Source organism: Dunckerocampus dactyliophorus, chromosome 19 (assembly GCF_027744805.1).
Source record: "Dunckerocampus dactyliophorus isolate RoL2022-P2 chromosome 19, RoL_Ddac_1.1, whole genome shotgun sequence".
Lineage (NCBI taxonomy): Eukaryota > Metazoa > Chordata > Actinopteri > Syngnathiformes > Syngnathidae > Dunckerocampus > Dunckerocampus dactyliophorus.
Window position 1 is genome coordinate 3455692 of NC_072837.1, and position 23888 is coordinate 3479579.

Sequence of the window (23888 nt, forward strand, 5' to 3'; positions counted from 1 at the left end):
AGTTATGTCGTCGTATGACACGGATTTCTTGGCGGATACATCCATCGGGAGGGAAGACTATGACTTCAACCTTCAACAGTCCACCAAATTGGGAAGCGTCACGACCATCAAGCAGGTACAGTTTATCAATTCAGAATCAATACATATTTTCATGTGATCTCTTAAAGCGCTGTTCTTGGTGTTGTCCAATATTTGCCAAGGTGCATTCCCATCACCTATAATTGCGTCAATTATTTTTATGACGACTATTATGTAGTCAGTGCCAACACATCTGGTACACATAAATCCAACACAAAAAAATCATAACCGCTTAAAAGTTACTGCAGTGTGCAATGCAAATTTCATTTCTGGCTCCCTATTTTATTGTATTTTTGTTTGATTTAAAGAAATGCATTTTATTTTATTCATTAAAATAAAAAATACATTATAATAAAATAAATAAATTACAGGCCCAAAATTAAAAGATAAATAAGTTAATTAAATCAAATTAGAGACCCACTTAAACTCACCCATGGACCGCAGGTTAGTTAGTTAATTAACTCATGCAATCCCAGCCACTTTTGAAAATACAACCTGTTCCCTACCGGCCATTTTAGATGATTTTGACTGATCTTTCAAGGCACACAGAATATTGAGTTCTATGGCTACGTAAACAGGGAACCTACCACAAGAAAGATTAGACTCTCATCTTTCATCCGAAAAAAAATTTGTTTCTACCTTTTTCTGTTCTTTAATAATCAGCAGTAGAACATCAGCAAGTTTCAGGGAAATATCACCTCCCGAAAAATTGAAAAAAGGGAGAAAGCCAGCTTTTTGTGAAGAGATACATTTCAAGCATAACTTTCACTTTGACAGAATTTTTTTGCATTTGTGACAGCTCAAATATCTACACAACTATACCACAACACAGAAAAGTTGTTGTTTTACATCAAAATAACAATTTATATAGAAATATAACACCATGAACTATTTACAATTTTCACATGTGGAGCTGAACTGCGTGCGCGCACGCGTTAAAATTTCGCTACAATCTGTAACTTTCTGCACGCTACACTCCTCCACGTTCTTCCACTTCCTCCGTGCTGTCGTGTATGTTTTCTCCATTCAAATTCACATGCCGAGCTCTTATCAAATGCACTTCTGCCACCTTGTGGACGTTTTTATGGCTTAAAACTGCTGTCAACATGACATCCATTAGTGTGCAGTTGCGTCATCACCTCTTTTTGCCTCTCGTGCAAAAAAACGTGTAAATAGATCTTTGGTATTGAATGATTTATTGAGGTAATAACGGCTGTATTGACTTCAGTAATGAACATTGTTCCCCCTCTAACAGTGTTCCGCAAAACTGGAGAGAAAATATGTCTGTTTTGTATTTTCTTCTCATGGCTAATCCCTCCTCATATTTCAAACAGCTGAGTGCAAGAGTGGTATGATGATGATGATGATGATATGAAAGGAGGAGGGAGCTGGCAGGGAGGTATGTAGGCACGTCCTGGATCACATGACTTCCACGCAGCGCTGCAGGTGTGTCAAAGGATGGGAAGGTATTTACCATGAAGCACACAACCAGCTCAGTCTAAAACCCACCACCCTCAATGACACATCATGCTACTTCCTTTCCTATACTACCTGTGCCTGATGTGGACCAAAGGAGCCGAGGCGTCAGATCATAACCTGCCCTTCATGGACTACCTGGATAACAATCACCTGGTCTGCCTGAAGTGGGGATTTGATGATGTGCGGGGAGAAATCACACTCAAATTCATCGTCAACACCACCGGCTGGATCGGCTTTGGCCTGAGTCCCACTGAAGACATGACAGGGGCGGATCTGGTCATGGGAGGAGTCGGCTCCAGTGGAACATACTTCAAAGTAAGCTTTTACTGGACAATAGCGAGATATAATTTGTGTTTTCTGATTTTTTTTCTTCTTTTTTGTCCATGCAGGATTATTATTCGGCATCAAACACCATGCCTGAAGTGGACCGGGTACAGAGCTACACCCTCCTGTCTCTCACCGAGAGCCAAGGGCAAACCATCATGACCTTTTCCAGATCCTTCCAAACGTGTGACAACCAAGACCTCCAGATCACGGTAGGATTTTCTCTTCTTGGTTGCAAGCTCCAGTCAAATCTAACACTCGTAGAATTAGACTTAGTATCAAACATTACGAGTGGTACGCATGTTAATTGAATTTTTATTTATTTAAAAATGCATTTCCATGTTTTTAAAAATAGGAGTGACCTGCTGGGCCGCCCTTCCCCCCGTGAGAAAAGAGTTGTCTGAGCCCAAATTTTAGGGCCATTTTAGCATGCATGTTGCAGACAAATAATGAATAAATGTAAATATTATGGGAATAAAGTCATTTGTGAGAAGGAAATTTACATGATGAAAGTTTAAATAGTTGGAACACAACAGCAGAAGTGGAACAAACACCTTTAATTGTATGAGTATCAAGTCACAATTAAAAAAAAAAAAGCATTCTAATGAGAAAAAAGTTGCAATTTTATGAGAAAAAACTGGTAATCTTAGGAAAAATAATGTCATTTTAGTAGCATCAAGTTGAAATAATAAAGAAAAAATTAAAAGTTATACTATTATAAGAAACAAACAAAACAAAATAAAGTTTTTTGGAAAATTATGTTGGGGAAAAAAGTTATAATATTATGGAAATAAAGTCATAATATTCCATCCATCCATCCATCTTCTTCCGCTTATCCAAGGTCGGGTCGCAGGGTCCTTAAGCAGGGAAGCCCATACTTCCTTCTCCCCAGCTACTTTGTTCAGCTCCTCCCGGCGGATCCCAAGGCATCCCCAGGCCAGTTGAGAGACATAGTCTCTCCAGTGGGCCCTGGGTCTTCGCCGAGGCCTCCTACGGGTTGGGGTGCCCTGAGGCGTCCGGGAGACATCCTGACCAGATGCCCAAGCCACCTCATCTGGCTCCTCGCAATGCGGAGGAGCCTCTTGTACCCGTCATAATATTACGAGAAGAAAATTATTTAGGAAGAAAGTTGAAATATGTGGACATTTTGAAACATAAAATAAAAAAAAAATGGGGAAAAAAGGGCAAATAGTGAAGTTCATACGAATAATACGCTTTTTCACCTTTATTGTATCACAAAGCTTTTTCTTGAAATGTTTACAGCTTCCTCATTTTTCAGTATGTGGCCCTCGGTGGAAAAAGCTTGGATGCCCCTGCCCTAATTAAATAATAAAAAGACTGAATAATACATAACGTAATAGGTTACAGCAGTAAAACTGACGTTGACATTGTATGATGAGTAGATAAATACAGAAAAACAAAAAGTAACATTGTAAGAAAATGTATAAGTAAATTTAAGATATAATAAATACATGAAAAAATGAATAATAAAAACAATTAAAAAATAATTAAAGATGAATTCAGGGTAATAGTACATTTACTGAATTTATTTTGTAAAGTATAAATGTGATAAATATGATGAAATACTGTGAAACCAAAATTCTATCAATTCAAAATACTATAGGTGGCCTCTCAATTTGTACTCATGTATAGTTGAATCATGAACGCAACACACTTCCTGATGGTGTGCTAGTGATTGTCATGACTGCCAATAGCGATGATCAATGATCTGTTGGTTGTCGTACACCATGGAGCTTTAAGATGCATTGTAATCTCACCCGTTCTTCGTACTCTCAGCCCTTTGTGTTGTACATGATTGTCCTTTGTAAAACCTCATGTTTCCTGCTTGTGACCATGCAAACGGAGTTTCTGGGACTTCTCCTGTTTCATTTCTCTGAATGCCTCTCGGCGATGACATTGATTGAGTTCTTTCCACAATGAATAAGTCCCATAGCAACCACCGAAGGGGCCGTTCTCTTTTCAATGTATGTAATTCAACTCGTTTTTTGCTGTCGAAAAGCAAAACGGGAAAAAAAGTGCAGCGTCAGAGCAATAACATCCTTATTTCTATTTGCTAAGGAAACACCACTTACGTTTGTTTTGTTTTTGCCAACTTTACCACAGGCCCAACCCATGAATCTACTATACGCCTATGGAGACACTGATGAGATTGACTACCATGGAGGTCAAGCCGGGGTCAAAGAAGTCAACCTACTGGATCACGCACCCCAAGCCGCTGTGGCAAGCGGAAAATATATGAGTGTCACCATGCAAAATGTAAGAATAAACCGAGCTACTTTTTTGTTTCCATGCATAGAATGCATAGAAATGTTAATTAAGGTGTTTTTGTGCAGCTTCCCATCCCTCCAGATGACACCTATTATTACTGCAAGGTCATGCAGCTTTCACCCTTGGACACAAAGCATCATATATATCAGGTTATTGCCTTTTCTCTTCAACCCTAATTCAGTGTATATAATATGTCTTTTACTTGATATATACTTTATATTTTACTTTACATATAATATGGATATTTGCTTTGTTGTTGAGGACAAACAGTAAAGAAAATGGATGGGTATTTAATTATAATTAGTTGGGTTTTAAAAAAATGTGTATATATATATATATATATATATATAAGTAAATCAAATTGATATTTTTATAAATAAAATGAAATAAATTAAATTAATATGTATTTATCTTAAAATAAACTACAAAAATGAAATGAAATTACATTTAATTAAATAAATATTTATTTGTCTTAAATAAAATACAAAAATTAAACATTAAAAACATTAAATTAAATAAAATAACATGTTTTTATCTTTAACAATTTAATCATTAACATTATCTAGCCAATGACAATTTGTGTGACATCTGTTTTAACTCATATTAAATTTACCAAATATATTTGCTTGTTGCCCCACAAAATGTTTGTTACATTTCTATGTTGTATTTCTATGTTGTATTATATATATATATATATATATAATATTTATTTGAGTGCTTTAATTTGTTAAGTCAATGATGGTGACAAAACAGCAATGAAACAAATTCTGATTATTTAATTGAAATGAATTTCACAACATCCTATTTTACTATTATCAGTCAAGAATTAGTTTTGATTATATGTATTTTTTTGTAAGAATATGAATTAATTTATTAATATTTAAAGGCATATTTATTCATGTAAAAGAATTTCATCAATATTATTATATATCTGTCTGCTGATTGGCCCAGAGGAATCACATGGTTCTCCTGCCTTATAGTGAGGCAAAGTTACCAAATTTGGATCCTTGCACAATAAAGGAAAGATTTTATCAGAAAAATGTGATCAACTGAACAGTTTTTTACATTTTCATGCACTACCTTTTCATGTATTTCAGTTTCAGCCCGTGATTGAGCACCCTGACCTCGTTCATCACATGCTGCTATACAGCTGCCCGCCCTTGGTGACAACTCCCTCTGAGGGCAAATGCTACCAGGGCAATGCCAGGGACGCTTGCTTGGGGGTAGTGGCCGCATGGGCTGTAGGAGGAGGGGTAATTCTATCATACTTTTACTGCACATTTCATTGGCGCATGTTGGATGCAAGCAAGTCATCCACTGGCCTCTAATATGCAACCTCAGGTCTTTGCGCTCCCAGAAAATGCTGGCATTCCCATTGGAGGTGGAGATAATGGTGCATTCTATATGCTGCAAATCCATTACAACAACCCTAACAAGGAATCAGGTACACTCTTATGTACCGTACTAAAAACACACCACATGTCTCGAATGAATCTTTTTTTCCTGAGTGTCCATGTCCAGATAGCGCCGCCTGTGCAGTAGTCAACTGATGGGTCTGTTCCAGGGTCAAACTGTTGACATCGTAACTGTAAAAACATTTTTAACATTCTTTACAGTCACACATGTACAAAGTAGTGAGCCACTGTAAGTATTAAGACAAAAAAACGATAAAACATCACTTTGTGTCAAAAAACAAAGGAGCCTTGTGAATTCTGCCTGGCAACAAGTCATTGTGCAGAACATGTGACGCCACCAGGAAAAAACATAACTGTCATAACTGTCATACGATGTAAAAAGAACTTACCCACTCTTAGTGTTAAGGCAAAAACCAATACCGTCGTCCCTCACTCTATCAAGATTTTTCAAAAATTAATTAATTAATAAATGACTGCAGTTTCGTGGTTGACTATGGCCTATTATTAGTCTAAAGAAAGACAAGTTATATATACAGTATAGTATTCTGGTCACCAGGCGTCAGTAATGTTACACTGATGAGACACTGATGAGTCAGCAGTGATGTGTGACGCCACTGATTTCATTTCCGATCCGATACCGGATAAAATTCAGGCTGGTTACTGAATTTGTGCAAATACACCTAATGTGTCTGGTACATTTTAAAAAGTAGTGTACAGTATTTCAAGTCCTAGCATAAAGGACACAAGGCATCATAGTAATTTATTGATTTATTTGAACCCCTCAAGTGTACTGAGGTAGCGGGCTGATTCACAACATGGCCGAGCTAATATAGAACAACAAAAACAACATATATCTGTGATGCCACGAGGAAAATAAACAATCATAACTGTCATCCAAGCGTAAAAAGAAGTTCACCACTCTGCCCTGCAACAAGTAGCTGTGCAAAAATAACGTGTCTTAAAAAGCAGTAGTTTTAGCTTAATGAGGGCTGTTAAGAATGCCTCTCGACGCGTCTCATTTTTTCAACCATTTGTGGTCATACAAGTGTAAAAAGAAGTTCATCATTTTAAAATATGAAAAATAGGTAAATGTACATTTTGGTTCCAGACAGAATAACCTCAGGGTGCCGTTGCATCAGCACAGCTGCCCATTACAAGAGGACTCATTCCGTGTTGGATAATGTGTGTTATATAATTGTAAACTGCATGTGTGGCCTCCTCTCTCTACAGGCCGGACTGACAGCTCAGGTATGAGACTGCTCTATACAGATCAACTGCGGCAGTATGACGTCGGCATCTTGACCACAGGTGTGTCCGTGTCGGCACACACCTTCTACAGCATCCCGCCTCGAGCCAATGCATTCCGCGCCTACGCCGTTTGTAACACCAGCCTCTTTTCTCAGGTGTGAATTTCGAGCAAGATAATTGAAATGTATACTAGTTGAGTCGTTGAGATATTTACTATCCCATGCAGATCATAAACCCCGTGCCGGACCTGCAAGTCTTTGCAGTGATGATGCATACTCACCTGGCCGGGAGGGAAGTCAGAGTTGGACATTTCAGGTAAAAAAGCCAGATTTGTTCTTTCTCCTCTTTGACGGACAATGTCACTCAATTGCTTTTTGTTCTGGGTAGAAATGGAAGGCAAATAGGCTTCCTCGGCTTGGATGCCAACTATGATTTCAACCTACAGCAGACCACCACTTTGGGAAGCACCAAGACCATCAAGAAGGTGAGCCTGTCTCGTCCACGACAACAAGTGGCAGTTTTGCGCAAGGGGCAAGTGCAGCGCCTTTGCAAATCTAGCAGGTGATGCTGTGGTGAAAAAAGCTTGTTACATTTACTTTCATTGCGGTGATTCAATACAATTAATTAATTCAGATTATTCACATTATGCCTAGCAACAAGCAAAGATGTGACACCACCAGTAAAACTAATCCATCATAAGTGTCATACAAGTGTAAAAACAAGTTAACTACTGTGAGTATTAAGACAAACACAGAAACACACAATTTGCCAAGGAAAACAAAAGCCCCACAAATTCTGCCTAGCAACAAGTTCCCGTGCACACATGTGATGACGCTGGGAAAAATAATTAGTTGAATTCTGACATTTCTGCAATTTCCAAGGTATGTAGTTGGTACCCTGGCGTTGGTTTATGTAAAATGTCAGTTGGGATAACTATTTTGTGCATTGTTTGGGTATATAATTCCACAATTTACTGAATGAGGCCTTGTCTGTTGTACAGGGAGATGAAATTGTGGTGGAGTGCGGCTACAGCACCACCGATAGGGCAGGAGTCACACAGGCGAGTACAATAAATACATGATTTAAATGAGGTGCACACATGTAACATTATGATGATTAAATGCAGCGCGGTTCTTCATTGTTTTCTCCTGGTTTTAAACAGATGGGACTAGCGACTACCGATGAGATGTGTCTCGCCTTCCTGCTCTACTACCCGCGTATCAACATCACCACATGTATCAGCCTACCAAATATAACCAATCTGAAAGACCAGTAAGACAAATACTCTTTGCCAGGGAGTTTTATCATGAGAAGATTAAGCGGCATAGAAAATGAATGAATGAGTTTTATGGTGAGATGATTCAATATGAATTTTCCCTACAGATTCCCTGATGGATCCTCAAGCCAAGAGGAAATCATGGCCTACGAGAGCACCATAAAGAACGTGCCGCATCTTGAGTTTGTCATAGGTGATGCCGTAAGTATATTTGGTATCCCTTTTTCCTTCACTTCTCTGAATACATGAAGAACCTGAGAACATATTTGGTTCCCAACACAAAGCAACCTCTCTTCCCTCCTTTGTCACAGTTTGATGTACACCTTTATCCTAATGGCCAAGTTAGGGATATGATGGAAACGCCAACTTTCCCCTGTAATGCCACCAACGCCGCAAATCATCAGCGCGCCCCCTGGATTTGGAGTCAAGCATCACTTTTATTTGCGCTGGCATGGATCGCTCTCATGTGAACCGCAATGAAGAACCCTCTGACACAAAATAATCGTAGTATCTCTATTGTAGCTTAATTTTTTTTTTCACATTTCTTACCCATGTAACAAGAATAATGTAACCATATGTTTATTTTTATTGGTGAATAATTGCAGCACATTTTCCTTAGATTGTGTAATGTTTTATTATGTAGATGAGTTTTGTCACTATAAATTGTAATCATAAGTTAAATGCTGGTTGTGTATTTGCTTTTGATTCACCATATATCACAAATATTCAATAACCTTACTGATAATTGATTTTTATCATATGCACTTAGTACTACAATAAAAAATATATATATCTTCATGAGACCCAGCAATACATTTTTGTCCTATAAACGGCTATCAACTGTAAATATATCTATGTTTAAGGATCTAATTTATTTTTCCTCTCACCAAACCTGCAGACAAGATGATGGGTAAAGATATACCATAACAAAACAAAATTTCTGACAAAAATATTGCATATTATTTTCACCCGAAACAATTATTTAATGCAAAAGTTATAATAATTTTTCTGGGTCTAAGGCGTGTTGACGTCATAGCTTTTGCCCAGGAATGACCTCTCACTCTCAGTCGATTTCACCTAATCGCCTGTCAGTGAATGGATGTTGTGTACAGCTTAGCCAGCTGGTAGCTTTCGGCAATGTTGTTATCAGGATGATATCGCAGCGGGACCACCTCTTTGACATTGGGGATTTTGCTCGTTTTTATACAGTCACGGACCCCACGAAACACCAGAAAGGCTACACAGTGTACAAAGTCACTGCGACGGTAAGTGAGGAGATGATGATGGGCTACTATTGATAGCTAACATGCTAGACGCTTCTTAGCTAGTTACGCTAGTGAAGCTAATGTGATGCTAACATGCATTTAATTAACATGTAGATGTTCCTGGTCTTTCTGATGATACTCCTTAAAATACTAATGGTGCCTTTTCGCCCTTGATGGTTATGCAATTGCTAAAAGGCATTAGCACTATCAAGCAGAATGAACCTGCCTTAAAGCCAAACGTAAACTGCGTAGCTATGGTTAGCTAGTTTCTTAACGCTGCACTTCACGAGTATAAGCAAAGGCGACTGTATTTACTACTTCGTGTACTAAGGTTTTGAAATAACATGGTGGCATGTTCTAATTGTCATTTTACCACACATACTGGAGTTTGAATCCGAATCCCGAAATTTACGTAGCAGGGTGTCTTGAATACAAACAAAACACTGTTCTCAATTTGCGCAGACGTAGCTGTAACGCTCACGAGCTACGCAATTTGCGTAGCTGAGTGTCTTCACCGCAAGTGAAACCTCATCCATCATACACGCCGACGTAAATAAATAACTCCTGAACGACGCCATTTGTGTAGTGGGGTGTCTCGAACGCGGAAAAAACACTACATGCAATTAACACAAATGTTACTTAATCCATCTGAAAACGTTAATTATCCAGATAGATACAGGGAGAGTATTCACTGAGTGAAATTAACCAAACCAATATTATTATTACGTGTCTTCAAGACAAAAAAATCTTCATTTTGCGTTTGTCGCTGTCTCCTTTAAAACTTGTTCTATACAAGTGATTAGTGTTGGGCGGGTGGATAAATTTTAGCCACTACCAAAATAGCAATATTTTCACTATTTTTCTTTGGGAGATTGGAGAGAATCATCTTAATCACGTGACTATCTAATTTAAGCGATGCGGTGGCTAAACAATACAGGTGACATGGCTTAGTAACATTACGGTGGCAGGAACTACTTTTCCTTCCGCTTCTCATTGTGCTGACTGAGCATGTGAGTGCGTGTGTGTGTGTTATTGTGGTTTAACTTAGTATACATATATATGTCACCATTAAAAATGTATATTATAAGTATCTATTATAGCATAAATTACATTTTTATGTTAGTCTATAGTTTATTTCCCTAACCTGTTGTAAAAGCGTCAGTACTGGCGATACTGGTATGGCTTATCACTACTGGTGATGTCTCCTCCGTCTTTTAGCCATCATTCACCATATAAGGCACCCATTGTCACCCCCAGAGCTGCTCATGTTTGCTCCAGAGCCAATGAGGGCACACACTAGCATAGTCGTGACTCCCTTTTCTCCCATCTGCTCTTACACAGATCATTTCTCGGAAGAACCCTGAGGATGTCCAAGAGGTAAGACGTGTAAACATTGTTGTCTGCTGACATCACTATCTTGGGGATTACTTGCAGAAAGCTGGGGAGGATTATGCCAAACTCATTTCTTTTTGACTTTTTTTTGTGTGTAGCCATTTGTTAGAGCTAATATTGTACTGGTTCGTAAATTCACGCTCTGGTGTCCATTGAGGAATGCACTCTTTCCCTGTAAGCAGCACTAATGACAGCGGCATGATGTCAATTACAGCCTGGAACGAGTTAAACTGTCCTCACGCGTTGAGAAGCCAGGCATCTCAGTTTTAGGTCTTTACGTTTGCATCACTGTCCTACAGTTTAATCCATCCTGTCCTGTTGCTTTTTGTCCAGATAACAGTATGGAAAAGGTACAGTGATTTTCGCAAACTTCATCACCACCTCTGGCAGCTGCACAAGAATGTTTGTAGCCAGTCTGAACTGTTTCCTCCCTTTGCCAAGGCCAAAGTGTTTGGTAAGTACCATTCACTGGGTTTACTTGCACCTTTTTTTAAACCAGGATGTAGTAATACCATTTAATATTGGACTGTGTTCAGTTGAATTGATCCTTGGCATGGCAAAAGCGTAACAGGAGTTAGTGTTTGTTCCGCCCCCTTTGTGCCAGTGTGGTGTTCCGGGCACATGTACTGTACAAGCTATGATGAAATATTACTGGATTGAAACCAAATATAAGAAACACGCTTTTTCAAGACCCAATTTTTTGGAAGAAGGAGTCGTTTGGGCACTTTTATATTATATATATATATATATATATATATATATATATATATATATATATATATAATTGTAAGGTTATGAAATAAATCAATAAACACTCTAAATTTGTCAATTTCTTAAGATATTTTATTTTTTTAAGATTTTATTTCGCAAGGTAATTCATTGTTGGATGTTTTATCACATTATTTTTCAGTTTAATTGATTAATTTATATTTGAATTAGCTTTACATTTATCATTTTGGGCACAGAAAAACTTTCATATCTACCAAAAAACAAATCAGTAACAAAGTAAAGTGTCTATTTTGCAGGTGATTAGAGCGATCCCGTTCCTGAGCACTAATTCATTCAGCCAGTTCACTGTGGCTCTCATTTAATGCGTGTTGGATTACATTTGCCGCCTTTTCTCTTGTATCTTTAGGTCGTTTTGATGACTCGGTGATTGAAGAACGGAGGCAGTGCTCAGAGGATCTGCTGCAGTTCTCTGCTAACATACCCGCTCTGTACAGCAGTCAGCACATCCAGGACTTCTTCAAGGTACGGTGTAACACCAACACACGCACACGCAACCACAATCTGTTGAGAAAACAACAACTGAGCCGCGTTTTCCCAGGGAGGGGAGGTCCACGACGGCTCAGAGCTCGTTGGACCGGTGGAGCCCTTCGTCGACTTCCTGGCTGACACTTTGTCCGACTGCAGCTCGGATGGTAGGTTGTCATATTTAGTTTGAACATATTCAGATAACTAACCCCCTACTCCTGGACACTTAAAAAGCATTCACCTTTTATCTTAAATAACTTGAAATAGTGAACATGATTACTTGGTTGTTTAATTTTATAATCATTCCAGGTCAAAAAGGTGCATTTTGCATTGTCACATTTGGATAAAGTTTGGCACTTTTTTGTCCACTCATGATAAAGCAGTATGCGAAGTACAAAAATACATACAACCAACCATAAAGCCTAATTTTCGAGGGAATCCCAGGTTTCCACCGCTGCGCCGTGCGGGGATTGGAACACCGATATAAATGAAATCTTCAAGAGTAAACACTCTTAATGCACAAAATAATCACGAAACGTACTTATTTGTTCATATGATGCACAAAATAATCACGAAACGTACTTATTTGTTCATATGATGCACAAAATAATCACCAAACGTACTTATTTGTTCATATGATGCACAAAATAATCATCAAACGTACTTATTTGTTCATATGATGCACAAAATATCATCAAACGTACTTATTTGTTCATATTTTGCAATGAACAACTTCATGCGCTGTCTCCTTTCTGCTCCGTTCTCCTTGCCTCGAGAGGCATTCAGGTGCACTCGTAATTGTGAGTTTCTGGTGCTAGTTGTTTTTCATTTTTATTCATGTACCCCCATGATAATTGGTGTCCTCCTGGGGGTACGCGCACCCCATTTTGGGAACCCAGGGTATAGATAAGAGATGAAAAAGCAATGTTGTGGTAGTCTCAGAAAACGAGAAAGATGCCAATCAGATGTGCTACTGCTCACAACCACAAGGTGGCATATTTGCTTTGTATTTCATCTGAGGTGGTCCCTGTTAAGCTGAATGCCCCAAAGGTTGTATAATTTGGAAACGAAATTGGGAAAATACAACCCTGCAGAAGAAAAAAAATCAGCAAGACTCCATCTTTTCCCAATACTAATATTAAGGTAGTGTTTTTTGTTGTTTTTAGTGTTTTTTCTTAAAACAGTTAAAAAAAAAGTGTTTCATTGACGTAAAGACGTTTTAAAATTTTTTTTAATGATAGCAGTTGTTTACTTCTTTTTATGGCAGTTAAAAATGTTACTTATTTTTTCGTATTTTCTCAGTACAGCTAATGAAGGTTTTGTGGTAGCCGTAGTTTGAACCTGGAACAGATAATTCCCTTTTTCATTATTTTCTATGTGGAGAAAACATTTGGCCTTATTTGGCTTTAAAGGTCGTTTTTATATATACATATATATATGTATATTATTATGTGATGTTAATTGGTTTTATCCCAAACTTAACATGTGGATATGTTCCTCAGTTCAAAGAGACGTCAGTGGTACAGAAGATTTGACTACCACGTCGGAGTATGGCGGTAGGTATGAAAGTAGTCTTGTAGATTTTCATTTAGAGCCGTTATGAAATTCTTTTACCTGTCTTACATCCATCTCTCCCTGTAGGCCTGTCCAGTGACCGCGACTTGACCTCCTCGGCTGTGGACACCGACTCTTTGGCTGAGCTAGATGATGGCATGGCCTCGGGCCGCACCTCCCCGAACCAGCCACAGGGGGGAGGCGCCAGCATTAGCAGCAGCAGCAGCAGTCCTCGCTTGCCCTCCCTGCACGATCGCCGCACTCCATCTCCTGCCCCTGCTTCCAGTTCCCCTGCCCCTAAGCCAGAGGTCAGCTGGCCCGGCCGAAGGTCGCTTTTCTCCAAGAAATCTGGCAGCTCCAAGGAGAAAGTGAAGTCGGACTACCTCGACAAAGCCGGCGAGCTCATTCGTGTGGCCGCACAGAAGGAGAAAGATCAGGACTATCAGGCAGCATTTTCCTTCTACCGCAGTGGAGTGGACCTTCTGCTGCAAGGTGTTCAAGGTCAGTTTGGTTGACGATGGTGATGAGCGTAATAATTGTACTGTGAATGAATGGCATCTTGAAGCAAGTGACACAAAAGGTGCAATTCTTGGCCCCAACCAGCAGAGGCGCTGTTTGTTCTGTTTCAAATTCCCATCGTTAAAAGTTAGACTTTTTTTTAACATGCCACCGTAGGAGAAGCTAGCCCCAAGCGGCGAGAGGCAGTGAAGAAGAAGACTGCTGAGTACCTGATGCGTGCAGAGCAGATTTCCTGCCAGCATCTTCGCAGCAACATGGGTCAAGGGTCAACACAGACCGTGGTGAGAGGAGAAGACACAAGAATTGTTTTCAATGATGGATGTTGAATATTCATCACAGCAATCTGATCTTTTTGGGTGCAGATGATAGGCACGCAGTGTTGCGCTTCCAGCAGCAGAGGGAGCCAGCGCAGCCCCTCTGAGGATCTCCGCGTTTACAGGGTGTTGGGTGTCATCGATAAGGTCTGTCTACCATTTTGACTCAACCTTTTTCAAGGCAAACAACATAAATGTTGGAATACTTAAGTTTGGTGCCTTGTTTAACCCAGAGCAGAGAGCTCCATACTGTCAGAGTTTTTGGGCATTTTTGCTGAACTTTCAAGACTCACAAAATATTGAATTTTTGGACCACATAAACATTGAAACTATCTAAAGTAACTTTAGACTCTCTTCTTTCATCAGAAAAAAGTATATTTGTAGCCTTTTTGGGTCTTTAGATATTGGCGGTAGAACATAGGGTAGTTTCAGCAAAAACACCTGATTTTGACCTAAAAACAGACAAAACAAGCTTTTTCCGCAGAGAAGCAAATTCAAGCACCTGCTGGATGTGGGGATGAATCCCTGCTGCTGACCGATCCAGACAGCAGCCACTCGTCAGAAGAATCAGGGTCGTGTTCTGAGTCACCTGACTCTGAACTGCTTCCGGTGTCAGCCTCCGGTCTCGTGCCACACGGCTCAGCAACGCTAACCACTAGCTTGTTGCTTCGGCTGCCATTGTCAACTGCGTTTGTGTCTACGTCACCTACATCACCCACGTCACCTCTACCTTTCGTGATTGTGTCACTACTAAAGGCAGATCCACCGCCAGACAAGCTCTGTGACAGTGTTAACTTCCTGGATTTTTTTGTCTCCGCTCGATTTCTGCATGTGTTTCACCATTTTCCTCTCTCAACCCACAATCCGTCTTCTCCATAGACAATCTGTCGCTGCCGGTTGGAGGAAACGAGAAGTGTTGCCCCCCTACTGGGACAGAAATACATTGCCTACAAGTCAGAAACGCACACACAAGATGAATAAGACTTTGATCTGTAGCTCCCACGAAAAAAAGCAAAAAGCAAGAATAAGACGTCAATAGACATCTTTGGCAGTCAACGTTACTTTTCGAAAAGACGTCGGTAGACGTCTTTGGCAGAGAAAGAGTTAAAGGCAGCATCTCTCCAGCAAGCAGCGTCCCCATTTCTTAGTCTGAAAGGGTCCATTGTTTTTTAGTGTTATATTATTGACAGTATAATAGAAGTTAAGGGTCAAGGTGAAACAATAATTGTGCCCTCACAAAACACTTGCACTTTAGTCATGTAATTGCAGTTTATAGGTTGAATCATGTTCCAATAAATACAGATGGCGCCCCGCTTTAGTGTTCGTCCCCGTGTCTCCTCTCTTCCTTCGGCCATCTTTCTTTTTATCTAAAGCAATAAAAGTGCAGCAGATTTACTCCATAATATAGCAGGGAGAGATAGTGTGTATGTGTTTGTGTGTGTGCGTGCGTGTGTGTGTGTTAAGCGGCAGTTATGACTACCACCAAGGTCAGTTTGGGTTGCTGGTTCTGTCAGCCAGCTGCCGTTGAAGCAACCTCACCACTCAGCCATGAAATGACTTGGCAAGCGGCTCAGGGAGCGGCGCACAACATCGAATCAATGACGCTCGTCCTATACACACCAAAAACCCTAAGGAGAATGTTGACACAATACCAGCATGTGCTACTCTGTAGACGCACGTTCAACGTCTATCACTGCAAATTCCTCCACTTCTCCCTCTTTTACTTTTAATGGGGACAGAGGAGACAGATGGAGAGAGCTCCTCGCCCTTCTGCCCCCTGCCACTCCTCTCCACTTCCCCCTTTCCCTGATGTTTGTGTCTTAATTATATTAGCGCCCTGGCTATAGCACCGCCGCTCTGTTTATTCACATCTCCATTCATATCCATTTAGCTCGCACCTGTTTGGTCCCAGCCAGGGTCACATGGAGAGAACGCAAGCGCTCCGTGCGTGCACACACACACACACACACACGAGTTGTACGCATATGCTGCGCATCTCCCCAGAGGGGGTGATGGAGCGCAAGACTGATGATGATGTCAGGAGAGGAAAGAGGCGAAATAAAGATATCAGGACAAGTGGCGTGCCATCTTTTTAATTGGGATATTGGCAGGGATGAAAGGAAGGTTGAGATTTAGGGACGGCGGTGCCAACATCTGCTCACAAATGAACACTTAGTGACATTATACCTGCACCTGAAATGATAATGCACAGCAACTAATAAATATAACTACTGCCATAATTACTCCCTAAAATATATAACATAATATAATAAAAACAATTTGTTTGTTTTTTCCAGTAATAGAACCGAGTGGTTGCCATGTTGGCCACACAGTCAGGAGATCGGGAAGACCTGGGTCCAAATCTCCGCTTGGGCATCTCTGTGTGGAGTTTGCATGTTCTCCCCGTGCGTGCGTGGGTTTTCTCCGGGTGCTCCGGTTTCCTCCCACATTCCAAAAACATGCATGTTAGGTTCATTGGCTGGCGGCCAGTCAAGGGTGTACCCCGCCTCTCGGGTATTACTGTATAAATAAATAATAATATAATAAATAATAAAAATAATACATCAAATAAAGATTTAGGTTAATACAGTATAATGACTGGAAAGTGTATAATATAAATACAGCAATTATGATGTTTAAAGTATGTTTAAATATGTACTCTAATATTCTGGGGTAAAATTGTGGAATATTTAAGTATATAACCATCATATGATAACACTACCATTCTAATACATTTAATTTAATATAAGAAAAGCCACTCAACACTAAGTAAGTAAGTAAAATGCATGAAACAAAACCAAAATGTCATAAGAGGATGATTTATTGAGTGTAAACTGTATCTGGATATGTGTTGATATATATGCTTTATTAATCTGGTGAGCTAAATGATTTAAGAAATACTTTGCAAGCATTTTGTGGTGTTTTTAGGAAGGAAAGTAAGAGAATGCAATACAATAATAGAATGTACTTACACTAAATCCTGGACAAAACCTCTTAAAAATGAATTCATCTGCATTTATTTTAGTTAGTTTATTTTTTTTCCCTTCTACTAAATCGCAGCTACCAACTCCCACACCCTTGAAGAGTTGGATTAAACATGATATATCTTGACTTAATGACTTAAAATGCAATTGTTTGTGCCCATCTGGTCCACTAATTAGCTAATAAGTTCAGCACTAATGTGCTTAAATCAGTGTTTTGTGGCTGTGACATTGGTTTGGTAAACACAGCAGGGCCTGATGGGTTAATGCCCCTTTTGCTGATGTAATTTAGGGGCCGACATTTATTTTGCAGTGGCCCTCTTGTGTGGAATATAACCCAGTCATTGAACAACGCTGCTCATGTGGACAGAACCACTATGTCATCCAGATCTGTTCATAATCTGGCAATTAATGACACTCGTCCATCACAGGTCCTTTTGGTCATGGACAAGAGAACACAGGAGACGTTTGTCGTCAAAGTAAGTGTACTGAGTGAGTGGTTGTTTATGAGTGCGCGCATCCTGCATCACCGCTGTCCTGACTGTTAGTGTGAAGTGTGCCAGACGCCCCCTGTGTGTGTGTGACCGCTGTAATTGATTCTAATGGGCCTGTCCCTGTCAGCTCCTCTGCTCTCAGGTGTGAGACGTGTGCCAGATGTCACCGTGTAGCGCGGGCACAGATGACTACACACACACACACACACACACACACATAATATATACATGCTCATATAAGCAAGCAAATCTGCAGACACTTGCTGCCAATGTGAACTTGATGTGTTAGATTTGTGTGGCTCTTTGACAGTCAATATGTGGCTTGATGGATCCGGTGACTTTGGGTCGCTGTGGGGCATAGCTGGCAACTTCTTAATGGCAGATTTCTCCTTCGACACATTTCCTTCCACGATATATTCACGATAACTGCTACTTAGAAATGGGGAAGTGGTAGGATTAAACAAGCTCTTCTTCTTTTGACTCATTTTCGGGCATGTGAAAAGAAAACGGCACTTTTTTGGAATCTCCAATTTTCATCCACATCCACAATCCTTATGTGAGACATGAACAGACATTCTCTGTTCTGGGCGTTCTAGAGATATATTATGGTTTAATATACATGCTGTGACCATGTAGTAACAGGCACATTCATGAAAACTAGGCCTGTCACGATAACAAATTTTGTGGGTCGATAATTGTGCTACAAAGTATCGCGATAATCGATGTTATCGACAACATTTTTTGAGACCCTTTTTTCATTATTGTCGTGAGAGGTGTAATTAACATTTGAACCACTACATGGTACTCGAGTATAGTACACCTGTGTGAGCCACATTAGCTGGACACAGAAGTTGCATGTAAGTATGTTGATTAAAATGTATGCCATGTATGCATTTCTTTTGCAATGTAGCGAGCGACACTGTCTGTGAGTGCCCACTATTTTGCACTGTTTTGTTTATATTTGCCGACCAAACGTCTCAGTAAGTGTTGACTGTTGGGACGACAGTTTTTTTTTCCCAGTTGAGAAAACTGTCTGTGTCGGCCATTGGTGGTCATGCGCTCACTTTGGTCATTCTGTTTAAAACCCAAATATCCCCACACTGGGGCTGTCTAACTTTTTTATAAAAATTGTGTAACTTGGAGACTTGTAAAGAAAAACTGCACTTTTTTTTTTATTTTTTTTTCCCATCATCCACAATCCTTATATGAAACTTGAACACACGTCTTACCCTTTTCTCTACGTTCTAAATAGGGTAAAAAGCTAGCATGAGGCCTAGTCTGCCTATAGGGTCCTCTATTAAAACACCTCCAACAACGTTTTATTGGTTTATATACATTCTGTGAGCATGTAGTGGCAGGTATGTATGACATATTAACATGTACTGTAATACTGACAGTATTTTGGTCATTTGGTCATTGGTCATCATTACCAGAGCTTCCTTCCTGGGTGGGTCACCTTATGTAAATAGAACACTGTTACTCCTTTTTGGAAGGTTTATTTTTAGAGGGCTTTGTAGGCGGAATAGGTGTGTCCCTTTACGTGCATTGTTAGCTGCCTCTTGCTAACTGTTTTCTCTCTTCAGAGCGCACAGAAAAGGGAAGGACGTGTGTTCATGTTTCACATAAGGATTGTGGCTGATGGACAAAATTCCAAAACAAGTGCAGTTTTCTTTTCATTCGTCATTAAGTATGCTTATTGCTTAAGCGTACTTAAGCAGCACTTAGGGCCCAAGCAAGATCTGTGAAGGAAGGCTTGGATGAGTTTGGTGTGGATTTCCACAATAATAATGCAGGAAATTGTATTGCATTGAATGCATCAGTCAAAACAACACACGCTAACAGCAACGGAAGAGAATGAGGGTCGCCTGTGTTTACTTCTTGGCATCTGCAGCAAAGTGGAGACTGTGGAGTAGAATGCTGCATCAGTGTAGTCATTTTTAGCCTCAAATGTCATATTGAAATGGATATGATTACTGTAATGTGATCAAAGACCAGCTGACCTTGTACGAATAGTAGGTACCATGCAGTGGGAAATCTGCTCTCTGCGACCTCTGAATGAATTGATACACAAATGACTCATTTTCTCGTCCCCCTACATCAGGGTTTAAGGAAAAGCAGTGATTGTGCTAGAATCAAGAAGACCATCATTCCCCGCTCCGTGCCCCACATGGTGCAGCTCATGAAGCTCATCGACTCGGAGGACACCGTCTTCCTTTTACTGCAGCACGCCGAGGGTAAGATGATCTTCTTTGCCTCCTCCTGTCTCTTTGCCTTCTCGCTTGCGCCCCTTCCTGTGCCCTTGTCCCAGACAGATGTTTGATGAAGACGGGTGTGTGTCACAGGTCATTATTCTGATACCAGGTGGCGCCGCGCTTCATTAGCTATGCCAACACCTGGGCCTCCTTACAGCTCAGTCATGGTAGGGGTGTGGAGCTTCTGTGTGTGGGTGAACCCTTGTAGTCATTACATATTATTATTATTATTATTATTATTATTATTATTATTATTATTATTATTATCATTATTGTGTTAACTATTATTAGAATGTAGCATATAACATATCTTAATAATGCATGCATGCATAAAGTTTTTCTCGTATTAACCTGTATAAGGCAGTATTTTCCCTTGAAAAAAGTCTGAAAAATCCAAGTCGTCTTATAGTGGCGGTCTAGAGGTCTATACTTGCACCAGAAGGTGGCTCCATACAACTTCTTTACAAACAGGTCGGTATAGTATTTCACAGTCACTCACGCCTGCAATGCAGAGACCTTCTAGATAAAAGTGTCTCAAAGCTGGCAAGGTAGTAGTTGAGTCCTCAAATTGTTATTTTATATTGAAAACAAAAATATCATCACCTTTTTTATATCAAAGGGTCAAAGTGTTAATGAATCGAATATATAGTAAATATATACAGCTATACAAGCTGTACCCTGACTACTCTAAAGTACATGCTAAATTGATGAAATGTGAGTGGTGTGCAAACTTTTGTGAGATAAGGTAGTTTTTGATATTTTTAAGATCCCATTTATCAACAATACCCCTCTGTTTTATCCCCCAATTCCCTTGATATTCAGGTGGAAAACTGTGGTCCCACATTGGAAAATACCTGCGGAATTCCAGTCTAGATGAGAGCTTAGACATTCCTTTCATCCAGAAGAGCCACACAGCAGCTGTATACTCCCCACAATACCCCGTGCTGCACCTGGGCGTGGATTCAGCAGCTAGTTGTGGCCCAGGGCCTGTCGCTGGTTCTGATTCTGTTGCGGAGCTTCAAAAGGACACGAAGGATGTTGCTGCATCTCCTTGGAAAAGTAAGCTCTCTTCCAGGCTTAGCAAAAAAGCCTCTGAGGAGGAGTGCACCAACAGTTATTTAACACTTTGCAACGAGTACGAGCAAGAGAAAGTAGAGCCCGATGAGCTTGAGGAGGAGGAGGACATGAAGAGTGAACAGGAGGTGTCATTGGACGTACCCACCGGGACGGCCACCACTTCCTCGCGAAGCCGTTCGTTGCTCAGCAACGACAGCCTGTCCTCTCCCGTCAGCTGTCAGGAGTTTGGCTTTTTCACAGACTCGTCTGACAAAAACGGCCAGCGGCATGACAGCAACGGACAGGACCTCGGTGAGGTCTTCAGCGCGCTGCCGTCCCCGGCCGGGCCGCTGCCTCTTGATCAGTCCAAGCACACACCGATGGAGTTTTTCCGTATCGACAGCAAAGACAGCGCCAGTGAGGTGACCTGCCTTGACTGGGGGGAGCAGGCCTCCTCTCATAAACAGCCCCGTCTCTTTTTCATGTCTGACCTCGGCTCTGAGGTTGTGGAGGACCTTCCAGAGCTGGCTCAGGAGGTCAAGGGCCATGGTGCACATCTTTGGGGGTTAGATTATAGCGATAAAGGTTCCACTGAGTCAGTGCCTGTCATTTCTTTTAAAGAGGCGGTAGTAGAGGATGAGGGTCACCCGCCAGACCTTTTGGTCAATCTTCCCGGAATGAGTGGGGCCGTAGCGGACTCTCAACAGGAGGAATTAGAAACACCTATGCTGTGTCTGGACCTTGATGCCACAACCTCCCCTCAAAGGTCGATCCAGCCCGATGTTTTACAGCGCCCCAGCCAGCCGGAGGAAGAGGAGGAGCAGCGACCTTCATCCTTGTGTGCGACTGATGCATCTTCGTCTGCCTTGACCTCCCTTTGGGATGACTACAGCTCCACTTTTGGACAAAAAGACACAGAGACAATGGCGGTTGAACCTTCATGCCTCAATAATGACCCCTTGGTAGATGCAGACTCACTCAGTGTAAAATGTCCAACAGCCCCAACTGAATCTCAGGCCTGTGCTACACTAGACGTCGATGTTGAATCATCAACAATTAGTCCAAACAGAGTTAGTGAAGGATTCGATAAAGAAGTATCGCGGCTGTTTGCTGAGCTGGACCAGTTGTCACTGGCTGTATCCCAGGCTCGCATCCCGGAGGCGTTCGTCCGATGCTGGGCTGTAGAGATGGTGACAGCGCTGGATTCTCTGCACCAAGTGGGGATCATCTGTAGAGACCTAAACCCCAACAACATCCTGCTAGATCACCAAGGTGAGTTGGATGGAAATTCAATGCAACAATCTTAACTGTCATACAATAAGCCTTTCTAATCATACTCATAATAATCAACTGCGATTGACTGGCAACCAGTCCAGGGTGTACCCCGCCTCTCGCCCAAAGTCAGCTGGGATAGGCTCCAGTATACACGCGACCCTAGTGAGGATAAGTGGCATAGAAGATGGATGGATGGATGGATGGATAATAATAATCAAAGGCAAAAACATTAGATTGCATACTCACCCCTAACTTTGATGATAAACAAGGAACAGTTAACATATATAAGCCATAGAGAAAGCAAAACATTTAATTTGCATGCATGTTTTGGAGTAATACCAATATGGGGGAAACAAATTGTTCACTTATTTTTTTGTGTGCAAAATAACAAATGAACAGAATAAATCAAACTTTCCTGGGATTGAACTGTTGAGCTGTACGATTCCACCACCAAGGACTGACAAGTGAGCAGGAGCTAGTTAACCAAACATGCATGTTTGTGGACTGTGGGAAGAAACTGGAGCGCCTCCCTCCATGAATGATCTTAGCTCCTTCTTGGATGATGCCAGAGGAGTTGTCCTTGGGGAACTACTTTGCAGATGTAGCTCAACATCCCATAGCTGACATCATGTTGCAGCAAAATACTGTAGTTATGATCAAATCAACAGCACCTCTGCTGGTTGTAGCCAGTAATGCACTCCCAATTTGCCTCTGGATTTATGGGTGTTCCACTTTGGAGGTTCCACTGCGCCCATATCAGTCTTGACTAGTTCTTTTTATGAAAATAAAGAGAAAAGACTGTGTTTTACTCGGCCACAAATTCCTCCCCATTTTCTTCTGTTGTCGTCCCACCATCATCTCTCTCCACCTCGTTATCAACAAGCGTCTAATTAGCTGAGTGGCTGTTTTAGTCTCCCCCGTGGTAATGATTGTTCTAAAGGGTCCATCAACAGAGTACTGTGGTGCATCATTCCGGCTAGCCTAGGCTAATGGCTGCGGCTACCTAATGACACCATTAGTTCTAATGATGGCGTTAACGGGTAGCCGCTAAACAGGAGTAATCGCCGAGGCGGTGTGCTTGAAAAGCTCACGGAGGGGGGAAGTAGAGAAGCGGAAAGGAAAGGTGGAAGGAAGTGCTTTAAAGGTGGGCAAACAGTTTGGAAAGTAAGAGTGACACTTGAAAAAGGTTTCAGCTGAATAGCCCTGTGTTTCTCTCCCTTCAGGTCATGTTCAGCTTACTTACTTCTGCAGCTGGAGTGATGTGGAGGAGTCCTGCGACAAAGAGGCCTGCACCAATATGTACGCCGCACCAGGTGAGGCATTACTTTGAATTATTTGAAACTCCCTTATTATAGATGTTATTACGTACTGGCAGATTCTATCAACATTACCTACTCACACTCAAGTAAACACTATTCAGTCT

At 40.9% G+C, this 23888-nt stretch overlaps 2 protein-coding genes across 13 annotated transcripts in view; both read left to right on the forward strand.

Moving 5' to 3' along the window:
• si:ch211-203k16.3 (DBH-like monooxygenase protein 2 homolog) overlaps positions 1-8919 on the forward strand; it is a 34555-nt gene extending 25636 nt beyond the window's left edge. For 5 of the 11 annotated variants that reach the window (XM_054761112.1, XM_054761113.1, XM_054761114.1 and 2 more), the window contains 2 exons: positions 3-115; positions 1413-1451. Coding sequence is in view for 6 of the 11 variants with exons in the window: in XM_054761108.1 (XP_054617083.1) it covers positions 1502-1544; positions 1652-1872; positions 1947-2093; positions 4006-4158; positions 4236-4319; positions 5268-5423; positions 5512-5614; positions 6816-6988; positions 7060-7148; positions 7221-7317; positions 7834-7893; positions 7996-8105; positions 8217-8310; positions 8421-8579 (1689 nt within the window). In the remaining 5 variants the exon portion in view is untranslated. Of the gene's footprint in view, positions 1-2; positions 116-1412; positions 1545-1651; positions 1873-1946; positions 2094-4005; positions 4159-4235; positions 4320-5267; positions 5424-5511; positions 5615-6815; positions 6989-7059; positions 7149-7220; positions 7318-7833; positions 7894-7995; positions 8106-8216; positions 8311-8420 lie in introns of those variants that run through there. The other 6 variants (XM_054761108.1, XM_054761109.1, XM_054761110.1 and 3 more) reach the window with 4 other exon arrangements.
• Positions 8920-9162: 243 nt separating this feature from the next.
• The window catches only part of rps6kc1 (ribosomal protein S6 kinase polypeptide 1), a 30681-nt gene continuing 15955 nt past the window's right edge, over positions 9163-23888 (forward strand). For both annotated transcript variants that reach the window (XM_054762088.1, XM_054762087.1), the window contains exons 1-13: positions 9163-9374; positions 10716-10751; positions 11100-11220; positions 11902-12017; positions 12094-12187; positions 13523-13576; positions 13662-14075; positions 14250-14374; positions 14456-14554; positions 17820-17867; positions 19984-20116; positions 20957-22462; positions 23689-23778. In XM_054762088.1, coding sequence (XP_054618063.1) covers positions 9261-9374; positions 10716-10751; positions 11100-11220; positions 11902-12017; positions 12094-12187; positions 13523-13576; positions 13662-14075; positions 14250-14374; positions 14456-14554; positions 17820-17867; positions 19984-20116; positions 20957-22462; positions 23689-23778 — 2950 coding nt within the window. In that variant the 5' untranslated portion in view covers positions 9163-9260. The remainder of the gene's footprint in view (positions 9375-10715; positions 10752-11099; positions 11221-11901; positions 12018-12093; positions 12188-13522; positions 13577-13661; positions 14076-14249; positions 14375-14455; positions 14555-17819; positions 17868-19983; positions 20117-20956; positions 22463-23688; positions 23779-23888) is intronic.